Source organism: Pieris brassicae, chromosome 14 (genome assembly GCF_905147105.1).
Source record: "Pieris brassicae chromosome 14, ilPieBrab1.1, whole genome shotgun sequence".
Taxonomy (NCBI): domain Eukaryota; kingdom Metazoa; phylum Arthropoda; class Insecta; order Lepidoptera; family Pieridae; genus Pieris; species Pieris brassicae.
This window is the reverse complement of record NC_059678.1, coordinates 3,392,738-3,419,681: the sequence shown is the minus strand read 5'-3', so window position 1 is coordinate 3,419,681 and position 26,944 is coordinate 3,392,738. Positions and strand designations below refer to the sequence as shown.

Genomic DNA, 26,944 nt, shown 5'->3' with positions numbered 1-26,944 from the left:
AATAGTTTTTAATGATAACGGGATTTATCAAGATGCGTCATAAGCCAAGGGTCTTGCTCATATCACAGAATAACTGGATAGTTACCAGAAGATTCATAAATAAAATAACTAATAGTGGGTATGAGAAATAGGCAGAAACCAGTCGTCGTACATTTCGCCGGAAAGAAACGCGATGGAGACACACTGTGGACGCCCTTTGCCCCATTTGGGGTAGGACATTAAGATAAGTCATATGGTTTTGGATGCCTTGGTATAAAAGCTTATGATAGAAGAAGCAAACGGCTACCAACATGATCCAGTAGGACGTACACGACCATTTGAGTTAAAGTGTATTTAAAAATAAAAATGAATAGATATGATGAAATCTCAAGCAAAATGTTTTCTTACTTTTCATTGTCCTACACATAAGTCAATCGCCTTTGCATCATATATATAAACTTCACATAATTGAACTTAATATTATTACTTATCGTTTGGGATTTCCAAGCGTAAGAATGAAACGTTTACCTTAAAAATAAATTTACCGCTGATAACCGAAGAACAACGTTACGGACATCATATATATATATATATATATAATTTGACAAAGAATATGTTTTATTGAAATATTAACTCATATTTATAAAAAAATGGGTGTCAACAGAAGAAGATGCCCATCGTCCTGATGACCGCTGAACTATTCATTATGGACAGTGTCATTTTCATGTTCTGGTCAATAAACGCAGGATTTCACACCCATCCGACTCGGATGGATACTTCTGAAGTTGCTAGACCGGCTGGAGCTGCAGCTTCGTCTACCAACAAATATGAGGCACCTAACAGGCGTGAAGGGGCGAGGCGAAGGTCCTAGTTGTCCTCCTCCTGTAAACAGGGACACGATGACAACAATCGTATACCCACCATCAGCATCTGTGCAGTTAAAGCTGATCTTGATGACGATTGACTTTGTCAACATATTTTGACTAGTGCACAATATATAGTTGTCCAAAGAGATGGTAAGGTTTGCTTTCATTTAAAGCAACCCAAATGACTATTTGACATGATTTTTATGTTAATCCACTAAACAAGCAAACAATGCTCAGTGAACAATGGAGGGGAGGCAGAAAAGTTTGGACTGGAACGGGCTTCTCATTCCATATGCGGATTCCATTTGCTCGTGAAAAGAAAACTTTACAGCGTATGTGAGGTGGCTCATCACTCGTCTAATAAACGACATCTAGAAAGAGATTCAGAAATCTAACGATGCAGACGAAGACGAAAATTCTTTTGGCTAGAGTGACTAATTAATGTTCGTTGTAAACATAACTTTAAAATTATCGTAAGCCGACAAGTAAGGTCTGTAATCAATAGCTAGTATAAATGTAAATTTATCTCGGGAATAAATTTGCTTTGATAAACATTATACAGTGTTCTTGTCATTTGTTTGGTCTCACGTTTTGTTTTAAGTGTCAATTATCATCATATTAAAATGAAGTAAGTTTTATTTTTCTTTGCACCCTATTTGCAATGGTTTGACTGCCCTGACTTATTGTCGCTTTTACTTTTTCACACCACTTCATCATACAATACAAGGCAAACCCAACTATTCCCGATTATTATTATTCCTCGGTCTAATAAAAACTATTTACGTAACTCAGCCATGTATCGTATACTTTCAGATTATAAAACAAATTATCAGCAAATAGATTTATTTAATGTGACTAAAGAATGCTTAAAAAATATAAAAAAACTCTAGTATCTTTTATTAATAATGGATTTGTTATTCTTCCTTTATATTAAATATTTATTATAATGATCAATGAATCTTAGAACTTATAATCTAGAATTTAGTATGAATTTGTACTTTGTTGTATTTTTTGTATAAATAGGTAATACTGTGCTTTATGTTTACGTTTTAATGTGTATTCCGTTTTTGGCTTTTGTGTATAATGTAATTGGTTGAATATTGTTTAATGAGTAGCTGTAGAAATACCTACTTTAATTTAAAAAAAAATCTTCCAGGTGTAACAAGACCGTATATCCACAAACGTGGATACAGTGCTTTTAAATAGAAAACCTACAACTTGAATGGTTAAAATATTGAAATTAAGCGACATAATTAATTATTAGTTTAAAGTTTTCCACTGGTCTATGGAAGTGCTCGTGGGTATTATTAGTGACAAGCACCATGAAATATATACCTCTCATGAATCATTCCACGAGTAGATGTTAATAGAATTGCAATTAATAAAATTCCGTGTAGAAATTTTTGAGTTTACATCGAACAGACAGATTGACGAGGCGGACGACTTGTTTTTATATAATACTAGCTGGTGCCTGCGACTTCGTCTACGCAGGATTAAAAAAATAAAGTCATAATCAAAAATCATTTATTTATATAGGTAAAACACTAGTGAACGTCAAAAAAAGAAATATACATCAAATGCTTCTAATTTTACATTTACTGCCAGTTCTCAATTTAAGAACACCGCATTAGCAACCAAGTCTATTTTATTATCTTTAATTATTATTTGAGAATTATTACTTTTTACGTTTGTAGTTACAAATTTAATACATTTTGTCTTCTTTTCGTTTAGCTTAAGATTAGTTCGTGTAGCATTAGCTTAAGTTAAGAAGAGGCAGTTTTATCTCTTGAAGCTCCTATGCAAGAATTTTAGGTTTTGATGTGAAACATCTATAGCCGCACGTAAACACGCTATACGATGGTATATATATACAGTCTATATTCAGTAGTGTGTACGGTGTGGCGACGTGTGTGTGTATCTATAATATTTTTAATTTAAAAAAATCGTAATATTTTATTTTATCATTATGACATATTTAGTTCCTATCACAATATGTTCTTTTCTGCATATTACTTTTACAAAATAATGTCGTATTTCACATCTGCCAGGCGTCCCGTGACGGCCTACATTTTTTTATATAGAGTAGTATAGAGCCTTGCGGTACACCCATATTAACAGGCGATCTCTGTGATATAGCTCCATTTATATTTACCTTTTGAATATCTTTATAAATTGTGGCCTATGTGTTAATCTGATGTTTTTACATGAAAGAGTTACAATCAACCATCCACACTTAAAAACTTTCGCGATTAAAATATTAGTAGTATAAAAGTCAGATATACTACTATCGCAAATTTTTTTGTAGGCATTATCAACCTCTATGCTATGAACTTTCCTTTCCAGGAAAAAATCATTTTAACAATCAAAATCCATAACGTTTTAGCCCTACTGGAGACAGGTTGGTTGCGTTGATCTGTTCGCTGTTGGTGGTGGTAGCCTGTCAAGCTAACTATGGAGGTAGGTATCGTACAACTCCTGAATGTTATAAACGTATTTGGAATTTGAGATACGGGTGATAGACAGCGCTAAGTTTCGATTCTTTCCCAGGATATGACATTTTCACGCAATATTTACGTTCATAAGTACGTTAATTGGGTTAAAATTAAAAATACATAAATATTAGCCCTCCATGCTTCGCACGGGTGAACATTGATTTTAATAGTATTTTTAGTTTTTTTCTCTTATATTGTGCAATTTATTTTTGTTCTAACATCAATAGTTTTGATGATGGTGAAAAATGTTTTATAGGCATTTTTTACACCTTGGGCAATATTGTAGTTTTGTAGGGATCCTTATTCGTTGCAATTAAAAGCTTATAAGCTTATATTAATCAGCGATGATGTAGCATTCAAAGAATTTTAAAATTGGCCCAGTACTTTTTGAGCCAATTCGTTACAAGCCATACTTACATACAAATCTTTCCTCTGAATAATATTATTATTGATAGTATAATCGGCAACTGTTATAATACATGTATCCCAGATTATAATGTAGTAACTAACTTCCAAGTTAATTGTACGATAAATGATATACTTTTTACATCGTTGAAATCCAGTTATCTTCGTATTCGAGTAAAATTTTAACTGAAAACATGAAATTTATATTGATGTCTTAAATACTCTGAAACACCTGGTATTCTTTGTTTCAGCGACACCAACTACAGTAAACAATTACGTACAAAACCACAACTTAAATTACAACCTAAATTACAACATGTACGATCCGAACGCGTATTACAACAACATCCAACAACAATACCAAAACGCTATGATCGGTCGTTATTATTCAGTGTACAGACCAAATATTGTTGAGGGCATTCTTCACGTAGCAGCTGACACTGTGCGGGACATTGGAAGCCTTTTAGGTAGACATTACTAAACATATAGGAATTGTGACAGTAGCACACTAAGGGATATAAAGAATTACCTTAATACTAGTAATTACTTTTAATACTAGTATAGTTGTAACTAAAAGGACAATGAATGGAAATTACTGAAACCTCGCCACGAGTGTGACCTTATAGCAATTTAAGCTCATTGTAGATTGGTATTTAACATGCTATGCATAAAAATTGATTGGTTTTATAGAAAGAGTTGTTAACGAAATTATAGTCTTTAGTGAATTATGTAAAACGTCATTTGAAGTAACTATTTCATAAAATTAATCAATACTCTGTGTATTAAAATTTAATTTTGTATAAAATATAATAATAATAAGATTTATACTTAAATGATTAATACGCTTTTTATTTATCCTGAAAATTAACAGATATTTCACTACATATAACTAACTTTAATTAGATTCATGGTGTTAGCGGTTTTTAACAAATCAATCTTGCATATTTGGCCTGCTCCATTTTCATCCAATGTTGTCTGTCATTGATTTAGGAGAGAGAGAGGTCTCTATCTCTTTTTTGGCACGGACGGCTGATCAGCAGGCAGTTGTTTGTGCCCACTGCCGGTCTGTGAGTCTTCTTAATGACCTGCTTTCATTTAGTTTATAAAGGGTTTGTTAGTGTGGTACAGATTATTTTTAAAACATTAGCATTTTAATACGGCTTTTCAACGACACATACAATACATATAGAACATACAACAACATGTACAACGTTACCTTAGTTAGATTTCTTTATTATGCAATAACAATATGTCAGTGTATAACCATCAATCATCATATTGTACGTGAATTCTGTATAAAAATGAAAAGGAATCGGTAATTTTCCTTACATTTGAAAACACAAACATGTTTCTTTACTTTTCATTGGCATAAAGAATACTTTTTGAGACATAGACATCTTATTAGTGAAGTACAGATAGCCCTCCCCAGTGATGGCATAAAAATACTCAAAATGTATTAACTTTAGATACGTACGTAGATATGCGATGTGATAAAGTTAGTTGTAAAGATATTTAAGTTCCCAACATATCCTATTTTAATTCTACTTCTAATTGTCTAGGAGAGCTTTGGACTTTAAGCTGTCAATTTAAGCACAGTATAGGCGGCGGTAAACTCGAATATCGAAAATGATCAATAGCCAGCCAGAGTAACTACTGCCAAAAAAGCGAAATATAAATAATTGTTTATAAAACGTAGATAACGTTTTATAAACAATTATTTTGGTAAGAGATAACGGTTATAGCGGATAACTCCCAGAACTTGTGGGAATTAAATATAAAATATTATGTTGTCTTCGGAACCTTGCCTAGAGAGACTTCTTTTAATAATCTATTTAATGTTAAGGTTAGTTATTGTTTTCTGTTATTATATATATATTCATTTAGGTTATGAATATTGTACATACTATATTTAGAAAAGATTTATAAAACATTTCAAATATTTTATTGTTACTATTGAAACTATACTATCGACATAATTATAAGATGACGTTGGGTTCATGAACCAGTTCTTTTTGTCCGTGGAACGCCCTTGAATTGCATTAGAAGCATTTCTACACTTATGACTAATGAGATAGAACTCCATAATAAAACTTGCGTTTGGAAAACATTTTTAAAAAACCAAATGATAAAAAAAATCTAAAACATTATGAACAAAAATAAAAACAATATACATTTAATTAATTCTACTAGTTCGCGAATGGCAGACTACGCGTCGCGAAATACGCCCCCCCGGCTGCATGCAGCGGAAGTAAAGGTTAAAAAATATATATTTCAAAGAGTTTCTATTATCTCTGAATATTATAAAATATATCTAGATTAGACAATCTTTTTAGTAACAGATGTTTTTTCTAGGTTTGTACTACTCTACCTGCTTGCCGCGTCTTGCTATGCCGATAACTCAGTGAATCATTACTATCAAAAATTCAAGAACATCAAACGACTTCGAACTTCGCGTTTGGGAAGTTTACCACAAGGCTGTGTTATATCCCCGTCCCTATTTCTTCTGCATGTCAATGATATGCGGACGAGAACACTGGGGATACACTGGCCACTGGACACTGGCCGGGAATTTACATTAAATTGAAAGAAACGAGTCAGACTAATTTATTATTTATAAAACAAATTTCTTCTCAACGTGTTCCCGATCGAGCTGGTTTGTCACCCAGCTGAACAAGTGTGGGATGTTCACGTAGACTCCAGGTATACCTTCCTTGCCACACCCGAGCCCGTAGGCCACAAGACCGGTCACAACATATCGTTTTTCAATACCTGTTGTCTGTAAAATATATAAAAATCTTAAAGCGTCAGCTTTTAGCTCTGTTTAACTATTTTCTTCAGATTCAAAACTGATTTTATTATCATACGGTAATAAAATATAAATAAAATTACCCAAGACGAAATTTTACTACGAAAACAGAGCAATTGTTAAATATGAATACAAAGAAGAAGAACAAATAAGGCTTAAGTACCTTCTCAAATACAATTTATGTGTGAGACGTTTTAGTTGTGTATATTCTATATTAAAAATTGTAATTCCAAAAATCAATGCTTTATAAAATAATTAATACTTACTTTCACAGCACAAACTAGTGGGGAGCCACCGTCACCTGTGCAGGTGTCGACCATGCTTAGACCGCCGGCGCAAGTCAGCGAGTTGTGGAGTTCAAAGAATGGACCAAGACGAGAATTCGTCCTTAGCATATTTTGACATTCTTTTGCGCTTACAAGAGGAAGTGGGACCTGAAGAAATATTATATGTTATTTTATTTTATGGTGGTGTTTTCTGGTGGTCAGAACTGAACTCAATCGGCTTTCTAAAACTTTTTGTGAAAAAAAACACATTCCTTTAGCGCGTCTTTTAAAGGGAGAATGTTTACATTGTCTACATTAACAGTATACTATCATGTAATTCAAATAATGCCTGGTGTCTCTGGTATGTACTTATATAATTTTAATAATTAAAATATAAATAGAAAAATAAATCGACTTTAAAAGTTTATGAGCGAGGAAAGCTCCAGCATATTTAATTAGCACATGTGTACTTGAACCTCACGGCCTAAGAGTGTATAAGTCTCCAATGGGAACAAAATCGAAGTGGGAGTAAAGAGCATTATTTTCCGCCTGATCTGCGGCTGCGCCGGATTTTGTGCTTGTTCCTTTGAAACTCATATAAACATGGTATTCATTAGACAATGAGGCAGATGGAGATTACCTTTTTCAGCACCTTAACGAAATTTCCCCGTCTTTCGATCGGCACGTCTCGTCCCCAGCCCATAGAGTAGCAATCCTCTACTGAGGGAAAGACGGATGCCAAGCAGGCTATACCAATATTTGCCGCTGCTGTGAATTCAGTGTCCAAAAACAATAGAGCAATGTCGTTGTATAGAGAAGCTGGAAATTTAAGAATCAATGGTTAAGGACAAAATATAAACAACACGATATTAAGATAACAACACAATTTAAAGATACATACTCCACGAAAACTAAAGAGGAGATGGATGGTCATGTGATAAGTGAAAAGAAGCAAAAATGGAACAGAATTGTAACAGAGTGGGAAACGAACCAGAGGCAGGCAGATAAGAGAATGGACGATGATATGAAAAAGGTAAAGAAGGTGGCCCATTGTAGCATTCGAACTGCTAGACGACGCCACTATTGGAAACATTTTGAAGGCGTTTGTTGAAGGTCTATAGGAGCTATAAATAGAGATGAAGCCATGTTTACGTTATCACCTTACCACTATTAACTAAAAGATAAAATAAAATTTGAATACATACTTCTGTAGTAATTTTCGTGTATAATAACTTTATTGACATTCCTCTCTTGGTGGGGATATTGTTCTTTTACTGTTTGCACGTCATATTCGCCAGCGCGGCATTTCAACTGAAAATGTTTCCAAAGCAATAACTCCCAGTAGCGACTCCCACCACTGCAGTCGTAAGTTAAAACCGCGGCTGTCCACATTTATTTCTTTCTCTTCTAACATTTTCTGCGCTATTCTGATTGAACACCAATCGTTCAGATAGCTTGAAAATGTAATACGCAAATTTTGTGACCTACGTAATATGAGTACCGGCAAACATATTGAACAAATATCCTTGCCTGAGGGGGGCGGCGGGAGAGTGACGTGTCGATCGCGTGATTGGTAAATCAGTTGACGTGTCCTGACGTTGTGTCCTGCGCTGTGTACGATGCGCAAACTTTCCCCCACTCAAGAGGTTTGCCGGTATCTGTATCATGTCTCGTGTCCACGCGTATTCCTACTAATGATGCTAATGACTAATCACAAACGAACGCACCGTCATTTTGCCTTTTTACTTTTCCCCAGTACAAGCTTACCTACTAGGAAACTTACCTGTTCGGCTTGTAGCTTTTCAATAAAGTGAGCGGTTGTTAACACGACTCTATGGTGTATCAAAGCGCCGCCGCCGACGTAATACTTTGACGACCAAACGTCACTATCGCCCCTTCTGTTAACAAAAAAGTGCGTGCTTACAAAGTGCACATGTAAGTGGTAAGACTTCTTTGTTAATTAATTATTACGAAGGTATAAGCCCCAATAGATGATCATGTCCCAGTATATGATCACTCCATGTATTTGTATACCTATATTCACACTGTTTACACAGATTACGTGCTAATGATAATATAAATAAATAAAAATCTGCGTTGACTGCACAAGACGTTATGCGGCAGAATTGCCATCTAAAGTCCTAATATGTAACTACTAAACAGACATACACAATTACTTAGACAAAAAGAATGGAACAAACCGAAGCAGTTAAAACGTATGTAGACAGTGAAAGGGACAATAAAAAAGTACACATGAATGCATAGAAAAGAGCACATGGATCACGATAATTTCAAAATAAGTTAGAACAGTTAATACGAAAGTTAAGGATACCATGTGGATTTAAAGAAAGATAGAGAAGGAAGTGGATTCCATAAAGTCACTGCAGAGATTTTACATAATTATACTCACAACATAACAGCGACCACGAATGGATATTCGCCATAAAATGCACTGGTAATGTCAGTGGGTCGAAAATCGGGATTCTTCGGTTTGTATGGGCTCATTTCTATATTACTCCAGCCACATTCAGATCTAGATACTGTGAAATAACTAACTTTGTCATAAACTATTCATCAGTTTTAGCTATCTTTCGCTACTGAGTGGGTTAAAATAAAATAGATGCAGGTAATAATCGAATAACTCTGAACACACTCTGGGAAATTTGGTAGAAGATGCAGAGAGACCCCACATCTTTATGCAACGCCATTGCGAGGTAAGAACAGTCTCAATGTGGGGCCGAATTCGTACCATATAGAGAAGCAAGCGGTGGCTCAGAGTGAAGTACCGTCTCGCCTTACTGAGTATGTTATGTTATGTCTCAAATCAAATCAATAATTATAAAATCTGGCACCTGCTACACTCTGGAGTTTAATTTTGGCATGGCTCTCTTGAAAACTATACTAAATACACCAATAATATACAATACACGCGAGACTTTCCGTGCTTCCCACACTCGAACTGGAAATACAGTCCGGTCCTAGGTAGATTAAGAAACTGCCAAAAATGTGGGAATATTCTGTCAGATTCTTAGGATTTTTTTCGTAAGTTCTCTTTGAACCTCTTTCCTAATTTGCGTTAAAAAGTTAGCTATTATCATTGTTGGAAAACAAATACAAATAATAATTCTGAACTTACTTTGACTCTCATTCGCATCAGGACTGGATAAGATGGATGGTTTAGCTAAAGGATTGTTCGGTATTGTGACGTTGGTGAGGGGATGCTGCAAAACTGGGTGGATTACTGGAGTTTGTATGGTGGGAGTAGTTGGGTTTGGTACAGTAGGAGTACTTTCGAAAGTATTTTCGTTAGAAATATCTACGGAGGCTGTGTTATCTCCACTGTCTTGTATATTACCCAGTTCACAGCAAACTTCTAAATAGTGACTGCAGCTTCTGCTGCCGTCTCTAGAAAACAAATAAAATATTTTTTTACGATAATCTCCGGAGTCAATAATTCATATACCACTCATATATTTTACAGAGAACATAATATCGTCGCCCAAAACATCAAGTTTGTGATAGCAAGTGAGAATAAATAGTGAAAATTACTTAAAGTGAAACCCAGATATTATTAAATACGTTATATTTTCACTTTTTGTGTATAATAAAAAAATTGCTTATACCTTATACCTTTACTTAAAAGGCGAGAGAACCGTTGGAATACGTTAATATAGTGATTAAAAATTAAAATATTTAGCACGCCTCACCTCAAATCAAGGAGGTCAGTTCCGTCGTCAATTATCGTGCTGTTTTCATCACACAGATAATACGACACACATTCTCCGTTGACATTGTTGTGAGTCACACAACTCCTGCCGACTTCTGAAAGATAACGATTTATGAATAGAGAGCATGAGGCTGTACTGCTCCTCCAAATTTAGAAGTGGCTGATTTCGATATGATGATTTATAATTATGCTCAGCGGTTGGAAATACTTTCTTCATCTACGACGCCATCTTACTGGCTACAACTCTGTCTGTTTCGAATAAACTGTTTGGTAAATACGGGCGCAGCACAATTCATTATTTTACGGACATAAAATCAAAATTTGTTATTTGGTTTTCAAATAAAATAAATCAGTAGTGCTATAAGCTTTTAAGGTCTAAGCCGCAGATTTCTATGATCATCATTTGTCTATCTAATGTAATTAGCGTCCACTGCCTGACAAACGTCGTCGAATCGAATCACGATAATTTCCTTCACCGTTCGTGCAAATTTTAAATGCGTACATAGAAAGAAAGTCCATTGGTGCACAGCTGGGGATCGAACCCACGATCTCAGGGATGAGAGTCGCACGCCGAACTAGGCCAACACTGCTCATTAGTTTTCAAATAGTAAAAATAAACTAAACAAATGCAAATTTAAATACTTACTTTCACTCGGTTGTAGGTTGGGTGTCTTTGGAACAGATGGCTTATTAAGTAACCTAGTTGGTGTCAAGTTAGGTCCTCTCCGCGTGTTTTTATTTGTTTGCGGGCCATTACTAACATCTCTTATCGATTTACGTCTCAAAGCATCTACTGAATTGCAGTAAATCAGAGGAAAGAAGAAAAGGAACAGTATATACCTGCAAAGATAACAATAATGCCCTGGAGCTGTATTCAGTTTTAGGTGTGATTATAAATCTTAAAGTAATGTGACGTACTAGTGGATCGGAAAGAAAATGCCGTGAATCTCTCAACGTTTATTTTACGAGGAATTTATTTATATTCAGTTTATTTTAATACGACATAAATGTTAAGGATTCATTTATAAGCTATTGTCATATAACGGGTTTTCTACAAGGAAAATGTGAGCGTAAAATTATAAACACTGACCTCATAGCTTGATAACGCCGGTGCACTGTCCGAAGTCAAACTGTATACTAAAGAAACATGTTCAAGCTAAAGTCAAGGTCAACAAACATAACATCTTATATTAAGGAACGACTTATCTTGTATACATTGGGCAAACGGGTGTGAGTGTCATTGGGTGTGTGAGTGTCAAAAGACATTTTGTAGTCCTCATAATCACCGATATCGATACTGTGAAAGATTTACGAGTCATTTTTGTGTCTAGTCTTACTTTTCTCGAACATCTGTTAACTGGCTGATGCTGCATAGTCTCGGATTCGATAAGCGTAATTCTAAAACTGCTGCACTTTTTAGGAGCATAAATTAATATCCATAGGCTGCAGTAGTTGAATTTTGTAAAAAAGAGAACGATAGCTAGTAGAAAAGGCATTTCGGTTTAGTTTTAAATGTTGCTTTTGTTGAATTTTAATTTGTTTCTTATGTTCAATGACAGCACCTTTTTAGATATATATATTTCGACCCTATCTGTTCATAATTGAAAACAAAGATTTAAGTACGAAAGCAAAAGAGGAGAAAATGAACGCTTGGAGCCAAATAACAGAGAAGTACACCACATTTTAACAATGTACCTGTATCTCAGAAAACTACATTGTTTAATCAAAACATATTGTTTGTTTTAGTTGTACATGGACAGAGCCTAATTTAATATTCTCTTATTTGTTACAAAAAGCAAGTAAGGATAGTTTTAGTTTCGGGAAAGCCTTAAATGCAGATATGCATAGACTTCATGCTCTGGAAAATCTGGCTCTGGAACACCTTCAAAAAGAACACTAATATCATATAAATTATAAATTACAGACAGACATTCTAGTGAAGACTTTAGTAGTCACATAAAAATAAAAATAATAGTGTAACAAAAATCTTTTAAAATTAAATAGAATAATGTTTTAATTGTTAAAAGGCCTAACTCTTGAAAATTAGCGCCTTCAAAAGGAACACAAACAAAAAATTTAGGATACGGCCCAGATACACAGCTAAGTAAAGATAAATTTAAAATTACACACAGACATTCTATTCAAGACTTTAGGAGTCACATAAAAATAAATAGAATAATTGTAATGAAAATGTTTCAAAAATAAAAAAAATAAACAATGTATTAAAAAGGTTTTATTTCTTAAAATAACTCAATGGTTAAAAACCTATCAAACTTAAGTTTTCTTTAATAAATGTGGCCCTCACTGCTGCTTCACGCAGCAAGAAAACACAAGTGTGTTTTGAGGTAAGGGTGCTGTTGGTGGCGGAGGCAGGTTCTTATCACCATCATCAGGGATAGGTTCCTTGTTCAATTCAATGGCTATATTGTACAAGACTGCCAATGATACTATGTACATCTTGGTTTTGTTGATGTTCTGAATCCACTAATCAGTTGTTCCATACGCCAAAACATCTCTCTACACTATTGCGAGTTCTAATATGGGCATAATAGTATGCTTCTTCTGTATGAGTGGTTGGATTTAGTATTGATGTAAATAAATAAGGAGTGTAAGCATAGCCAGAATCTCCATGCAGTGGCGTAGCTAGGACACCAAGGGCCATGGGGAAAATAAAAAAATGGGTCCCCACTGCTATACTAAACTGTATTGTAAACTGCTATGTAAACTGATTAAGTTTTATCAAATAAAATTATGAAACATACAAATACTTTAAAAATGCTACGCCACTTAAGCTCTTTTTGTGCACTGAAGGATATTTGATTCACTTTATATTAACCACTCGCGTATAACAATAGAATATGAGCGAATTAATGAAGTGCTAATTGCTATGTACTGAATGAATACAATTTAACAGTCAAGAGAGTGCCTACGTCTGCTATGCTCTCGTGGTGTAATTTCGACGATTTAGGAAATCGTCACGCTTATAAGTGATCGAAATGTACATCCATGCCACGTACATGTACTGCAGGGCAAGTAACAAAAATATTAGATTGTGCTCGAGTAGGTACTCACTGTTTACTGTTATTGAAATGTCATTGCCTATAAATAAAACAAAACTTGAAAGCTATACTGGCGCTGGAGCTTGAAATAAATATTATTATTAGAATCCTTTTTTATTTTTTACCTAATTTAGATTGTTTTTATCTCTTTATACTACACACAATTGACGTGGACAAACAACAATTTTATACCTTATATCTTCACGTCATTTTCCCGGTTGGCCGCGGATCTTGCAAATGCCCTGACAACTCTCTCGCTTCATCCACTTTCATGACATCCACCATGCCTGCTCGAATATGGCTAATTTTAACTTGTACCTTCTCTTGTATGGTTTCGTAGGATATCCTACTTCTTAAGTGCTCTTATTCATCCGTCTCTATGACCAAACCACCTAAGCATTCTCTTTCGTGTCCTCATCATTGTGTCCACTTTAAACCCACACTGTTCACGTATCTCACTAATACTTTTTCTATCACGCAATATTCACACATTCTTCTTAACGCTCCCATTTCCGCGGAATTTATTTTAATTTCAACTCTGATTCTTTCTCTGCCACGCCCAACATTCACTACCGTTGGTTAACGTCGGGATAAGCCCTCCCATATGTACGGCCAGCGCCGGTCGAGCCTCGTTTGAGATTGGCAGTGATACAAATAAACGTGGTATAAAATTTTATACCAAGAATAAGCAAAATGTCTACTAATAAACTCGGAATAACTTAAACCTAGTATAACGTCGGCGTTACTGTTCATACTAGCGTTATTCCAGCCGCCATCCTAGTTTATGTCTGACATAACCTCAACAATGACTGACGGATTTTTAATGAAAGCCGTTTAAACAATGTTTTGAGAGGGAACAAGTTGGTGGTATGGTACATGGAGACAGTGGCGTGAGACACCTAGGGGCTAGGCGGGGCAGTGCCCCGGGGCCCTCGAATCCATAACAGAAATCTAGATCGAACTGAACTTTTGGGAATTTCTCCCATTTCCAAAACAAATACACACATGTGCAACCTAACTTTATTCATGACAACTCAGTTAAGAGAAATTCAAAAGTTATGTCCCTAAATTCTTTCTGTAGGTTGGCAGTAGCGTTTTATTGTGAATTTGAGTTAAGATTTTTTCGAGAACGGTTAAAAAATTAATGCCGTATCAGGAGTAAGATAATGTCAATAAACTTTTTTGTACTGGTTCATTTTATTTTATTTTACTTGACTTGACGTCCGCTAAGTCAATAAATCAAATCTATAGATTTCGGCTACAGCTTATTGTATAACGCAAAAATGCGAAAAATCACCTGCAGTAGGTACATTAATTCAGGTCTGCGGGCAGGAGATCGTTCGTGGAAATATGGTAATAACACTAGCGGTGATAATTTTCTTCCGGGATTCCCTAACGACACTTTTATCGACTTCAGTAAACAGTGAGTACCTACTCGAGCACAATCTAATATTTTTGTTACTTGCCCTGCAGTACATGTACGTGGCATGGATGTACATTTTGATCACTTATAAGCGTGACGATTTCCTAAATCGTCGAAATTACACCACGAGAGCATAGCAGACGTAGGCACTCTCTTGACTGTTAAATTGTATTCATTCAGTACATAGCAATTAGCACTTCATTATTTCGCTCATATTCTATTGTTATACGCGACTGGTTAATATAAAGTGAATCAAATATCCTCCAGTGCACAAAAAGAGCTTAGGTGGCGTAGCATTTTTATATTTCATAATTTTATTTGATAAAACTTAATCAGTTTACATGGCAGTTTATAATACAGTTTAGTATAGCAGTGGGGCCCCATTTTTGTATTTTACTCTGGCTATGCTTACACTCCTCATTTATCTCCACCAGTACATAAATAAAGAAGAAGTATACAATTATGCCCACATTAGAACTCACAATAGTGTAGAGAGATGTTTTGGCGTATGGAACAACTGATTAGTGGATTCAGAACTTCAACAAAACCAAGATGTACATAGTATCATTGGCAGTCTTGCACAATATTGAATTGAAAGAGGAACCTTTCTCTTATGATGATAAGACCCTGCCTGCACCACCAACAGCACCCTCATCTCAAAACACAGCGTGTTTTCTTGCTGCGTGGAGCAGCAGTGAGGGCCACATTTATTAAAGAAAACTTAAGTTTGATAGGTTTTTAACAATTGAGTTATTTTAAGAAATAAAACCTTTTTAATGCATTGTTTATTTTTTTTATTTTTGAAACATTTTCATTACAATTATTCTATTTATTTTTATGTGACTACTAAAGTCTTCAATAGAATGTTCGTCTGTAATTTTAAATTTATCTTTACTTAGCTGTGTATCTGGGTCGTACTTAAATCTTTGTTTTCAATTATGAACAGATAGGGTCGAAATATATATCTAAAAAAGGTGGTGTCATCGAACACAAGAAACAAATTAAAATTCAACAAAAGCAACATTTAAAACTATTTTAAAACTAAACCGAAATGCCTTTTCTACTAGCTACCGTTCTCTTTTTTACAAAATTCAACTACTGCAGCCTATGGATATTAATTTATGCTCCTAAAAAGTGCAGCATACAGCTTCATTGCTCTGTATTAGAATTACGCTTATCGAATCCGAGACTATGCAGCATCAGCCAGTGAACAGATGTTCGAGAAAAGTAAGACTAGACACAAAAATGACTCGTAAATCTTTCACAGTATCGATTACACTGTCACCTATTTTGAAAGTATGGGTGATTATGAGGACTACAAAAGACACCCAATGACACTCACACGCGAGTCAGTGATCACTTGCCCGTTTGCCCAATGTATATAAGATAAGTCGTTCTTTAATATAAGATTGTTTGTTGACCTTGACTTCAGCTTGAACATGTTTCTTTAGTATACAGTTTGACTTCGGACAGTGCAGCGGCGTTATCAAGCTATGAGGTCAGTGTTTATAATTTTACGCTCACATTTTTCCTTGTAGAAAACCCGTTATATGACAATAGATTATAAATGAATCCTTAACATTTATGTCGTATTAAAATAAACTCCTCGTAAAAAAAACCCGTTGAGAGATTCACGGCATTTTCTTTCCGATCCACTAGTACGTCACATTACTTTAAGATTTATAATCACACCTAAAACTGAATACAGCTCCAGGGCATTATTGTTATCTTTGCAGGTATATACTGTTCCTTTTCTTCTTTCCTCTGATTTACTGCAATTCAGTAGATGATTTGAGACGTAAATCGATAAGAGATGTTAGTAATGGCCCGCAAACAAATAAAAACAGGCTGAGAGGACCTAACTTGACACCAACTAGGTTACTTAATAAGCCATCTGTTCCAAAGACACCCAACCTACAACCGAGTGAAAGTAAGTATTGAAATTTGCATTTGTTTAGATTATTTTTACTATTTGAAAACTAATGAGCAGTGTTGGCCTAGTTCAGCGTGCGACTCTCATCCCTGAGATCGTGGGTTCGATCCCCAGCTGTGCACCAATGGACTTTCTTTCTATGTACGCATTTAAAATTTGCACGAACGGTGAAGGAAATTATCGTGATTCGATTCGACGACGTGTGTCAGGCAGAGGAGGCTAATTACATAGCCTATTAGATAGACGAATGATCATGAACGAAATCTGCGGCTCAGACCTCAAAAGCTTATACTACTGATTTATTTTATTTGAAAACCAAATAACAAATTTTGATTTTATGTCCGTTTAATATCTATTCTGATAAAACAGCTTATTCGAAACAGACAGAGTTGTAGCCAGTAAGATGGCGTCGAAGATGAAGAAAGTATTTCCAACCGCTGAGCACAATTATATATCATCATATGGAAATCAGCCACTTCGTAATTTAGAGGAACAGTATATGCTCTCTATTCTTAAATCGTTATTTTTCAGAAGTGGGCAAGAGTTGTGTGACAAAAAACAATTTCAATGGAGAATGTGTGTCGTATTATCTGTGTGATGAAAACAGCACAATAATTGACGACGGAACTGACCTTCTTGACTTGAGGTGAGGCGTGCTAAAATATTTTAATTTTCACTATTTTAACGTATTCCAACGGTTTATACTAGCTATTCCCTCGCCTTTACCTAAATATAAGCATTTTTTTTTATTATACACAAAGTGGAAACATAACATATTTCATAATATCTGGGTTTCACTTTAAATAATTTTCACTATTTATTCTCACTTGCTATCACAAACTTGATGTTTTGGGCGACGATATTATTGTCCTCTGTAAAATATATGAGTGGTATATGACTTATTGACTCGCGAGAATATCGTAAAAAAATATTTTATTTGTTTTCTAGAGACGGCAGCAGAAGCTGCAGTCACTATTTAGAAGTTTGCTGTGAACTGGGTAATATACAAGACAGTGAAGATAACACAGCCTCCGTAGATGTCTCTAACGAAAATACTTTCGAAAGTGCTCCTACTGTACCAAACCCAACTACTCTCGACATACAAACTCCAGTAATCCACCCAGTTTTGCAGCATCCCCTCACCAACGTCACAATACCGAACAATCCTTTAGCTAAACCATCCATCTTATCCAGTCCTGATGCGAATGAGAGTCAAAGTAAGTTCAGAATTATTATTTGTTTTTTTTTTCCAACAATGATAATAGCTAACTTTTTAACGCAAATTAGGAAAGAGGTTCAAAGAGAAAGAACTTACGAAAAACCACATTTTTGACAGTTTCTTAATCTACCTAGGACCTACTGTATTCCCAGGTCGAGTGTGGGAAGCACGGAAAGTTTCGCGTGTATTCTATAGTATTCATGTATTTAGTATAGTTTTCAAGGGAGCCATGCAAAAATTAAACTCCAGAGTGTAGCAGGTGCCAGATTTAATAATTATTGATTTCATTTGAGACCTGTTTCACCCGCCAAGTCGAGCAAGAAACGGTACGTACCAGCCTTTCTCGTAACAGTTTCGGTCATTTTCGACCCCGTATAACTTTGAGGAAAAAACCAAAAGCCTTATAAGTAGTCAAAGCTTCTTAATCTTATCACTCACTCACTGACTGACATATCCATCATCAAAACTCTAAGGCACTTCTAGCAGACAATGATAATTAAAAAAAACTTTAAGGTTTTTAATTCTGATATTGTCACTATGTCATTAGGTTATTTATTCACGGCCCATTAAGAAGGGAATTGAGTGATGAGACTGGGTTTTTTACAAGATACGTTTTTGCTAGCATATAGATTATGCTGAATAACATACTCAGTAAGGCGAGACGGTACTTCACTCTGGGCCACCGCTTGCTACTCTGTAAAGTGCAAATTCCGCCCCTCATTGAGACTGTTCTCACCTCGCAATGGCTTTGCGTAGAGATGTGGGGTCTCTCTGCATCTTCTACCAAATTTCCCAGAGAGTGTTCAGAGTTATTCGGCTTATTACCTGCATCTATTTTATTTTAACCCACTCAGTAGCGAAAGATAGCTAAAACTGATGAATAGTTTATGACAAAGTTAGTTATTTCACAGTATCTAGATCTGAATGTGGCTGGAGTAATATAGAAATGAGCCCATACAAACCGAAGAATCCCGATTTTCGACCCACTGACATTACCAGTGCATTTTATGGCGAATATCCTTTCGTGGTCGCTGTTATGTTGTGAGTATAATTATGTAAAATCTCTGCAGTGAATTTATGGAATTCACTTCCTTCTCTATCTTTCTTTAAATCCACATGGTATCCCTAACTTTCGTCTTAACTGTTCTTACTTATTTTGAATTTATCGTGATCCATGTGCTCTTTTCTATGCATTCATTCATGTGTACTTTTTTATTGTCCCTTTCACTGTCTAAACACGTTTTAACTGCTTCCGTTTGTTCCATTCTTTTTGTCTAAGTAATTGTTAATGTCTGTTTAGTAGTTACATATTAGGACTTTAGATGGCAATTCTGCCGCATAACGACTTGTGCAGTCAACGCAGATTTTTATTTATTTATATTATCATTAGCACGTAATCTGTGTAAACAGTGTGAATATAGGTATACAAATACATGGAGTGATCATATACTGGGACATGATCATCTATTGGGGCTTATACCTTCGTAATAATTAATTTACAAAGAAGTCTCACTTCTTACATGTGTAGTTTGTACGCACGCACTTTTTTTGTTAACAGAAGGGGCGATAGTGACGTTTGGTCGTCAAAGTATTACGTCGGCGGCGGCGCTTTGATACACCATAGAGTCGTTATAACAACCGCTCATCGTATTGAAAAGCTACAAGCCGAACAGGTAAGTTTCCTAAAGCTAGTAGGTAAGCTTGTACTGGGGCAAAGTAAAAAGGCAAAATGACGGTGCGTTCGTTTGTGTTTGGTCATTAGCATCATTAATAGGAATACGCGTGGACACAAGACATGATACAGATACCGGCAAACTTCTTGAGCATTCAACAAGGGAGTGGGGGAAAGTTTGCGCATCGTACACAGCGCGGGACATAAACGTCAACTGATTTACCAATACGCGATCGACACGTCACTCTCCCGCCGCCCCCCTCAGGCAAGGACATTTGTTCAATATGTTTGCCGGTACTCAAACGTAGTCACATAATGTAGGTCACAATCATACGCAAATTTTGCGTTTAACATTCTCAACCAATCTGAACGATTGGGGTTCAATCAGAATAGTGCCCAAATGTTAGACGAGAAAGATTTAAATGTGGACATCCGGGGTTTTAACTTACGACTTCAGTGGTGGGAGTCGCTACTGGGAGTTATTGCTTTGGAAACATTTTCAGTTGAAATGCCGCGCTGGCGAATATGACGTGCAAACAGTAAAAGAACAATATCCCCACCAAGAGAGGAATGTCAATAAAGTTATTATACACGAAAATTACTACAGAAGTATGTATTAAAATTTTATTTTATCTTTTAGTTAATAGTGAGAACGTAAATATGGCTTTTCTGTACACCAGCACGTCGAACAATTTGCAACTCATTTACTAAGACGAACTTTTACCGCCTGAACCCAAAGAGAACTAAATCGAAATCGTATAGTGACTTCATTAAAATATAATAAAAAAGCCTTAATAAGGTCACCGAGGAAGATTATACCAAAACCCTCCAAAGGCACTTTGTTTGAAACAAAAACAAAACTAAAATTTGCAACAAAAATACCTACCCTGACTAAGACTAGAACATCAGAAAAACTCTAAATTTTAACAAACAATGTTAAAACACTCTCAACATACGATCGCTTAATTGAATAACTGGATTCAAGTAGCCCAATCTAGAGAGGACTGGCTATCTTCGGAGGAGGCCTTCACCTAATGAGGAGTTCTAACAGAATGAAGAATAATAGTTTAATAGTAAGGTTAAAGAAAAACTAACACAAGTAAATTTAGGATACAAACTTAATTACTAACAAAACTAACAATTGTATGTAAGTAAACTAACTTAATCTAACTTCTTGTTTTATAAGTAAGAAAAGAGAAAGCCGTTTAACTTTTTTATTTTTATTTATAGCTTGTCCTTCAACAAACGCCTTCTAAATTTTTGCAATTGTGGCGTTCTCTAGCAGTTCGAATCCACATTGGGCCGCTACCTTTTCCATTCTCATATCTGTCTGCCTCTAGTTCGTTTTCCACTTCAAAGATCCCACTATGTTACAATTCTGTTCCATTTTTGCTTCTTTTCACTTATCACATGACCATCCATCTCCTCTTTAGTTTTCGTGGAGTATGTATCTTAATATCGTGTTGTTTATATTTTGTCCTTAACCATTGATTCTTAAATTTCCAGCTTCTCTATACAACGACATTGCTCTATTGTTTTTGGACACTGAATTCACAGCAGCGGCAAATATTGGTATAGCCTGCTTGGCATCCGTCTTTCCCTCAGTAGAGGATTGCTACTCTATGGGCTGGGGACGAGACGTGCCGATCGAAAGACGGGGAAATTTCGTTAAGGTGCTGAAAAAGGTAATCTCCATCTGCCTCATTGTCTAATGAATACCATGTTTATATGAGTTTCAAAGGAACAAGCACAAAATCCGGCGCAGCCGCAGATCAGGCGGAAAATAATGCTCTTTACTCCCACTTCGATTTTGTTCCCATTGGAGACTTATAGACTCTTAGGCCGTGAGGTTCAAGTACACATGTGCTAATTAAATATGCTGGAGCTTTCCTCGCTCATAAACTTTTAAAGTCGATTTATTTTTCTATTTATATTTTAATTATTAAAATTATATAAGTACATACCAGAGACACCAGGCATTATTTGAATTACATGATAGTATACTGTTAATGTAGACAATGTAAACATTCTCCCTTTAAAAGACGCGCTAAAGGAATGTGTTTTTTTTTTCACAAAAAGTTTTAGAAAGCCGATTGAGTTCAGTTCTGACCACCAGAAAACACCACCATAAAATAAAATAACATATAATATTTCTTCAGGTCCCACTTCCTCTTGTAAGCGCAAAAGAATGTCAAAATATGCTAAGGACGAATTCTCGTCTTGGTCCATTCTTTGAACTCCACAACTCGCTGACTTGCGCCGGCGGTCTAAGTATGGTCGACACCTGCACAGGTGACGGTGGCTCCCCACTAGTTTGTGCTGTGAAAGTAAGTAATTTAAATTGTATAAAGCATTGATTTTTGGAATTACAATTTTTAATATAGAATATACACAACTAAAACGTCTCACACATAAATTGTATTTGAGAAGGTACTTAAGCCTTATTTGTTCTTCTTTCTATTCATATTTAACAATTGCTCTGTTTTCGTAGTAAAATTTCGTCTTGGGTAATTTTATTTATATTTTATTACCGTATGATAATAAAATCAGTTTTGAATCTGAAGAAAATAGTTAAACAGAGCTGAAAGCTGACGCTTTAAGATTTTTATATATTTTACAGACAACAGGTATTGAAAAACGATATGTTGTGACCGGTCTGGTGGCCTACGGACTCGGGTGTGGCAAGGAAGGTATACCTGGAGTCTACGTGAACATCCCACACTTGTTCAGCTGGGTGACAAACCAGCTCGATCGGGAACACGTTGAGAAGAAATTTGTTTTATAAATAATAAATTAGTCTGACTCGTTTCTTTCAATTTAATGTAAATACCCGGCCAGTGTTAAGAGTATCCCCAGTGTTCTCGTCCGCATATCATTGACAAACAGAAGAAATAGGGACGGGGCTAGAACACAGCCTTGTGGGACCCCAGCGTTCACGGAATTAATAAACTTCCCAAACGCGAAGTTCGAAGTCGTTTGATGTTCTTGAATTTTTGATGGTAATGATTCACTAGAGTTATCGGCATAGCAAGACGCGGCAAGCAGGTAGAGTAGTACAAACCTAGAAAAAATTTGTAACTTACTAAAAAGATTGTCTAATCTAGATATATTTTATAATATTCAGAGATATTAGAAACACTTTGAAATATATATTATTTAACCTTTACTTCCGCTAGGTAGAAAATTATAATTATTTTTAATGCAGCACTGAATTTTGTCTATATTCCCTTAAGTTACTTTTAAAGTGAAAGCAAACGTTATGAGGAAACTGGCAAGCCAAAAGCTGGCTGTGATTATTATGTTTTAACATAGTTAAATAAGTTTAAAAGAACAAAAATAAAAAAGGTTTGATATTACGGTTTGAAACCAATAATTAAGTTTAATTGTCAAAATTGATTTGAAAGCGAACTTTGTATTGATATTGGATTTCTACTACAATCAGACGACGCCGATGTGTCCAGCTAATGTAAATGTCACAGATGGCGCAGAGTTACACAGTCATCAATGTCAGTTCAGTAGCTTTAGAGATATGACAGATATTTTAAATCGATTAGTTTAATCAGTTTAATCGAAAGCTTTTTACTTTTATTGTCCCATGGCCATATAGGATCGATCCGTGGATAATTATTAATTCAATGACATATAAATAATTGTCCAATGACCTCTGTCATTGACAAGGTACAGATAGCAGAGTAAACTTATATCCATGCTTTTGTTTTAACTCTCACTAAATTAAATTTGATAAAAAGTTGATTTTTATTATTTTATCACACATTGCCAAATCACGCAGAGTCGAGACTTAATCTTGAAAAGTGTAAATCAATGAACACTTTTGTTTATCATCAAGTAAGGACCGTATGGAGAATGAACCAACATACATTAATTATAAAGGTGATCTTGAGAAGCTGCGATGCAAAATCTCGTTTCTGAATATCAACCTCAGTCCGAGTCGAGATCTAACGCTAAATTGAAAACACATAAAGATACCGGCAAACTTCTTGAGCATTAAACAAGGGAGTGGGGGAAAGTTTGCGGATCGTACACAGCGCGCGACACAAACGTCAACTGATTTACCAATCACGCGATCGACACGTTACTCTCAGTGACACCTAAAAATCGCTTCTGCGCAGGCAAGGAAAATTTGTTCAAGATGTTTGCCGGTATCTGTACTGAATTTTAAGACCAAGTTTCCTCACGATGATTTCCTTCATCTTACGAGAGCACAAACCTATTTCACAGGCATTCGAACTGTCAGTTTGGAACTAAAAGTGAAACTCTACTGTTTAAAACAAATAAACACTTACTTCATTTTATTTAAATCAGGCATAGGTCCACTTCAATCGAGATACAAGCGCTAACTACTTTATATCTAAATGTTGTCGTCTTATGAGTTGTTAAGTTGTTGTTGGATACCTATGAGTTGGTTAAGGTTTCTATGGAGATGGGTATTTGGGGATATTTGGTTCATAATGTTTTAGATTTTTTTTATCATTTGTTTTTTAAAGAAGTTTTCCAAACGCAAGTATTATTATGGAGTTCTATCTCATTACTCATAACTGTAGGTATATTGAATGCTTCTAATGAAATTCAACGGTGTTCAACGGACACAAAGAACTTCTTTATCAACCCAAAGTCATCTTATAATTTTGTCGATAGTATAGTTTCAATAGTAACAATATAATATCTGAATTTTTTTATAAATCTTTTCTTAATAGTATGTACAATATTCTTAACCTAAATGAATGTAACAGAAAACAATAACTAACCTTAAAATAAAATATAGTATTAAAAGGAGTTCCTTTAGGCAAGGTTCCGAAGATACTGCCAGCATCATATCAGCTCTTGTCATATTTTCTGCGCGGCATTCGCTCTTACGTTTTCAATAAAATATATCAACTGACATACGCTTTTAACACAACATAATATTTTGTATTTTTATTCCCACAAGTTCTGGGAGTTATCCGCTATAACCGTTATCTCTTACCAAAAAGATAACGTTTTATAAACAATTATTTATATTTCGCTTTTTTTTGGCAGTTACTCTGGCTGGCTATTGATCATTTTCGATATTCGAGTTTACCGCCGCCTATACTGTGCTTGAATCGACAGCTTAAAGTCCAAAGCTCTCCTAGACAATTAGAAGTAGAATTAAAATAGGACCTGTTGGGAACTTAAATATCTTTACAACTAACTTTATCACATCGCATATCTACGTACGTATCTAAGTTAATACATTTTGAGTATTTTTATACCATCACTGGGGAGGGCTATCTGTACTTCACTAATAAGATTTTTTATGTCTCAAAAAGTAATATTTATGCCAATGAAAAGTAAAGAAACATGTTTTTTGTAATGTCATCATTTCTTACTCCAAATCTACAAGAACAGTTAGTACCCTTTTTTAAAACGAGCTTAGGAACGAGAGGCTTTTTATGGATAAGACCGTATACAGATGTTTGTGTTTTCAAATGTAAGGAAAATTACCGATTCCTTTTCATTTTTATACAGAATTCACGTACAATATGATGATTGATGGTTATACACTGACATCTGGTTATTGCATTACAAAGAAATCTAACTAAGTTAACGTTGTATATGTTGTTGTATGTTCTATATGTATTGTATGTGTCGTTGAAAAGCCGTATTAAAATGCTAATGTTATAAAAACAATGGATACTACACTAACAAACCCTTTACAAACTAAATGAAAGCAGGTCATTAAGAAGACTCACAGGCCGGCAGTGGGCACGAACAACTGCCTGCTGATCAGCCGTCCGTGCCAAAAAAGAGATAGAGACCTCTCTCTCTCTCCTAAATCAATGACAGACAACATTGGATGAAAATGGAGCAGGCCAAATATGCAAGATTGATTTGTTAAAAACCGCTAACACCATGAATCTAATTGAAGTTAGTTATATGTAGTGAAATATCACTGAATTGTCAGGATAAATAAAAAGCTTATTAATAATTTAAGTATAATCCTTATTATTATTATATTTTATACAAAATTCAATTTTACTACACAGAGTATTGATAAATGTTATGAAATAGTTACTTCAAATGACGTTTTACATAATTCACTAAAGGCTATAATTTCGTTAACAACTCTTTCTATAAAAACAATAAATTTTTATGGGAAGCATGTTAAATATCAATCTACAATGAGCTTAAATTGCTATAAGGTCACACTCGTGGCGAGGTTTCAGTAATTATTTCCATTCATTGTCCTTTTAGTTACAACTGTACTAGTATTAAAAGTAATTACTAGTATTAAGGTAATTCTTTTTATATCCCTTAGTGTGCTACTGTCACAATTCTTATAATATATATTTAGTAATATGTACATCCTAGAAGGCTTCCAATGTCCCGCACAGTGTCAGCTGCTACGTGAAGAATGCTCTAAACAATATTTGGTCTGTACGCTGAATAATAACGACCGATCATAGCGTTTTGGTATTGTTGTAATTGTTTACTGTATTTGGCATCGCTGAATCAAAGAATACCAGGCCTTTCGGAGTATTTAAGACATCAATATAAATTTCATGTTTTCAGTTAAAATTTTACTCAAATACGAAGAAAACTGCATTTTAACAATGTAAAAAATCGTTATATCGTGTATCGTGCGATAAACCGGGAAGTCAGTTACTACATTAGGAATCTGGGATACATGAATTATAACATTTGCCAATAATATTATTATACTATCTATAATCTATATAATATGATACAGAGGAAAGATTTGTATATAAGTATGTTTGTAACAAATTGGCTCAAAAAGTACTGGACCGATTTTAAAAATTCTTTCACCATTTGAATGATACATTATCGCTATATATTATAAGCTAATTGCAACGAATAAAGATCGCTACAAAACTACAATAATTACCTAAGGTGTAAAAAAACATGCTATATAATCTTTAAATTCGAATAATTATTGATGATAGAACAAAATATTTTGCACATATTAAACAAAAAATATAAAAAGAAGGGCTAGTATAAAATAAAGTGCGACTGTTAAACCTGAAGTGGTGCGTGAAATCAGGAAAAAACCTAATGTTTTTTTAACGTACTTATGAACGCAAAGATTGTGAGGAAAT

At 35.0% G+C, this 26,944-nt stretch overlaps 2 protein-coding genes and 1 long non-coding RNA gene across 4 annotated transcripts in view; 2 read left to right on the top strand and 1 right to left on the bottom strand.

Moving 5' to 3' along the window:
* Nucleotides 1-1,375: 1,375 nt before the first annotated feature.
* Nucleotides 1,376-4,527, top strand: LOC123718083. The gene is made up of 3 exons (XR_006754910.1): nucleotides 1,376-1,473; nucleotides 3,244-3,302; nucleotides 3,994-4,527. It is a non-coding gene; the product is annotated as an uncharacterized LOC123718083 (long non-coding RNA).
* Nucleotides 4,528-6,329: 1,802 nt separating this feature from the next.
* LOC123718059 (phenoloxidase-activating factor 2-like) overlaps nucleotides 6,330-26,944 on the bottom strand; it is a 66,108-nt gene continuing 45,493 nt past the window's right edge. Inside the window, exons 1-10 of one of the 2 annotated variants that reach the window (XM_045674433.1) lie at nucleotides 11,632-11,666; nucleotides 11,188-11,381; nucleotides 10,522-10,636; nucleotides 9,951-10,219; nucleotides 9,225-9,354; nucleotides 8,598-8,712; nucleotides 8,020-8,125; nucleotides 7,455-7,633; nucleotides 6,815-6,982; nucleotides 6,330-6,518 (exon numbers count right to left, since the gene is read on the bottom strand). In XM_045674433.1, the coding sequence (XP_045530389.1) occupies nucleotides 6,354-6,518; nucleotides 6,815-6,982; nucleotides 7,455-7,633; nucleotides 8,020-8,125; nucleotides 8,598-8,712; nucleotides 9,225-9,354; nucleotides 9,951-10,219; nucleotides 10,522-10,636; nucleotides 11,188-11,381; nucleotides 11,632-11,636 (1,446 nt within the window). In that variant the 5' untranslated portion in view covers nucleotides 11,637-11,666 and the 3' untranslated portion in view covers nucleotides 6,330-6,353. Of the gene's footprint in view, nucleotides 6,519-6,814; nucleotides 6,983-7,454; nucleotides 7,634-8,019; nucleotides 8,126-8,597; nucleotides 8,713-9,224; nucleotides 9,355-9,950; nucleotides 10,220-10,521; nucleotides 10,637-11,187; nucleotides 11,382-11,631; nucleotides 11,667-26,944 lie in introns of those variants that run through there. The other variant, XM_045674432.1, reaches the window with a different exon arrangement.
* On the top strand, nucleotides 16,445-22,656 carry LOC123718060 (phenoloxidase-activating factor 2-like). The gene is made up of 10 exons (XM_045674435.1): nucleotides 16,445-16,521; nucleotides 16,760-16,953; nucleotides 17,488-17,602; nucleotides 17,905-18,173; nucleotides 19,087-19,216; nucleotides 19,734-19,848; nucleotides 20,351-20,456; nucleotides 21,354-21,532; nucleotides 22,007-22,174; nucleotides 22,468-22,656. The coding sequence occupies exons 1-10, from the start codon at nucleotides 16,517-16,519 to the stop codon at nucleotides 22,630-22,632; spliced, it is 1,446 nt and encodes a 481-aa protein (XP_045530391.1). The 5' UTR covers nucleotides 16,445-16,516; the 3' UTR covers nucleotides 22,633-22,656.

What these genes read in the sequence shown, in the direction of transcription:
- LOC123718060 (XM_045674435.1), top strand. An exon ending in TTCGTGGTCGCTGTTATGTT is followed by an intron (nt 19,217 to 19,733) that starts GTGAGTATAATT and finishes TTTTGTTAACAG; the next exon opens with AAGGGGCGATAGTGACGTTT. An exon ending in CACTAGTTTGTGCTGTGAAA is followed by an intron (nt 22,175 to 22,467) that starts GTAAGTAATTTA and finishes TATATTTTACAG; the next exon opens with ACAACAGGTATTGAAAAACG.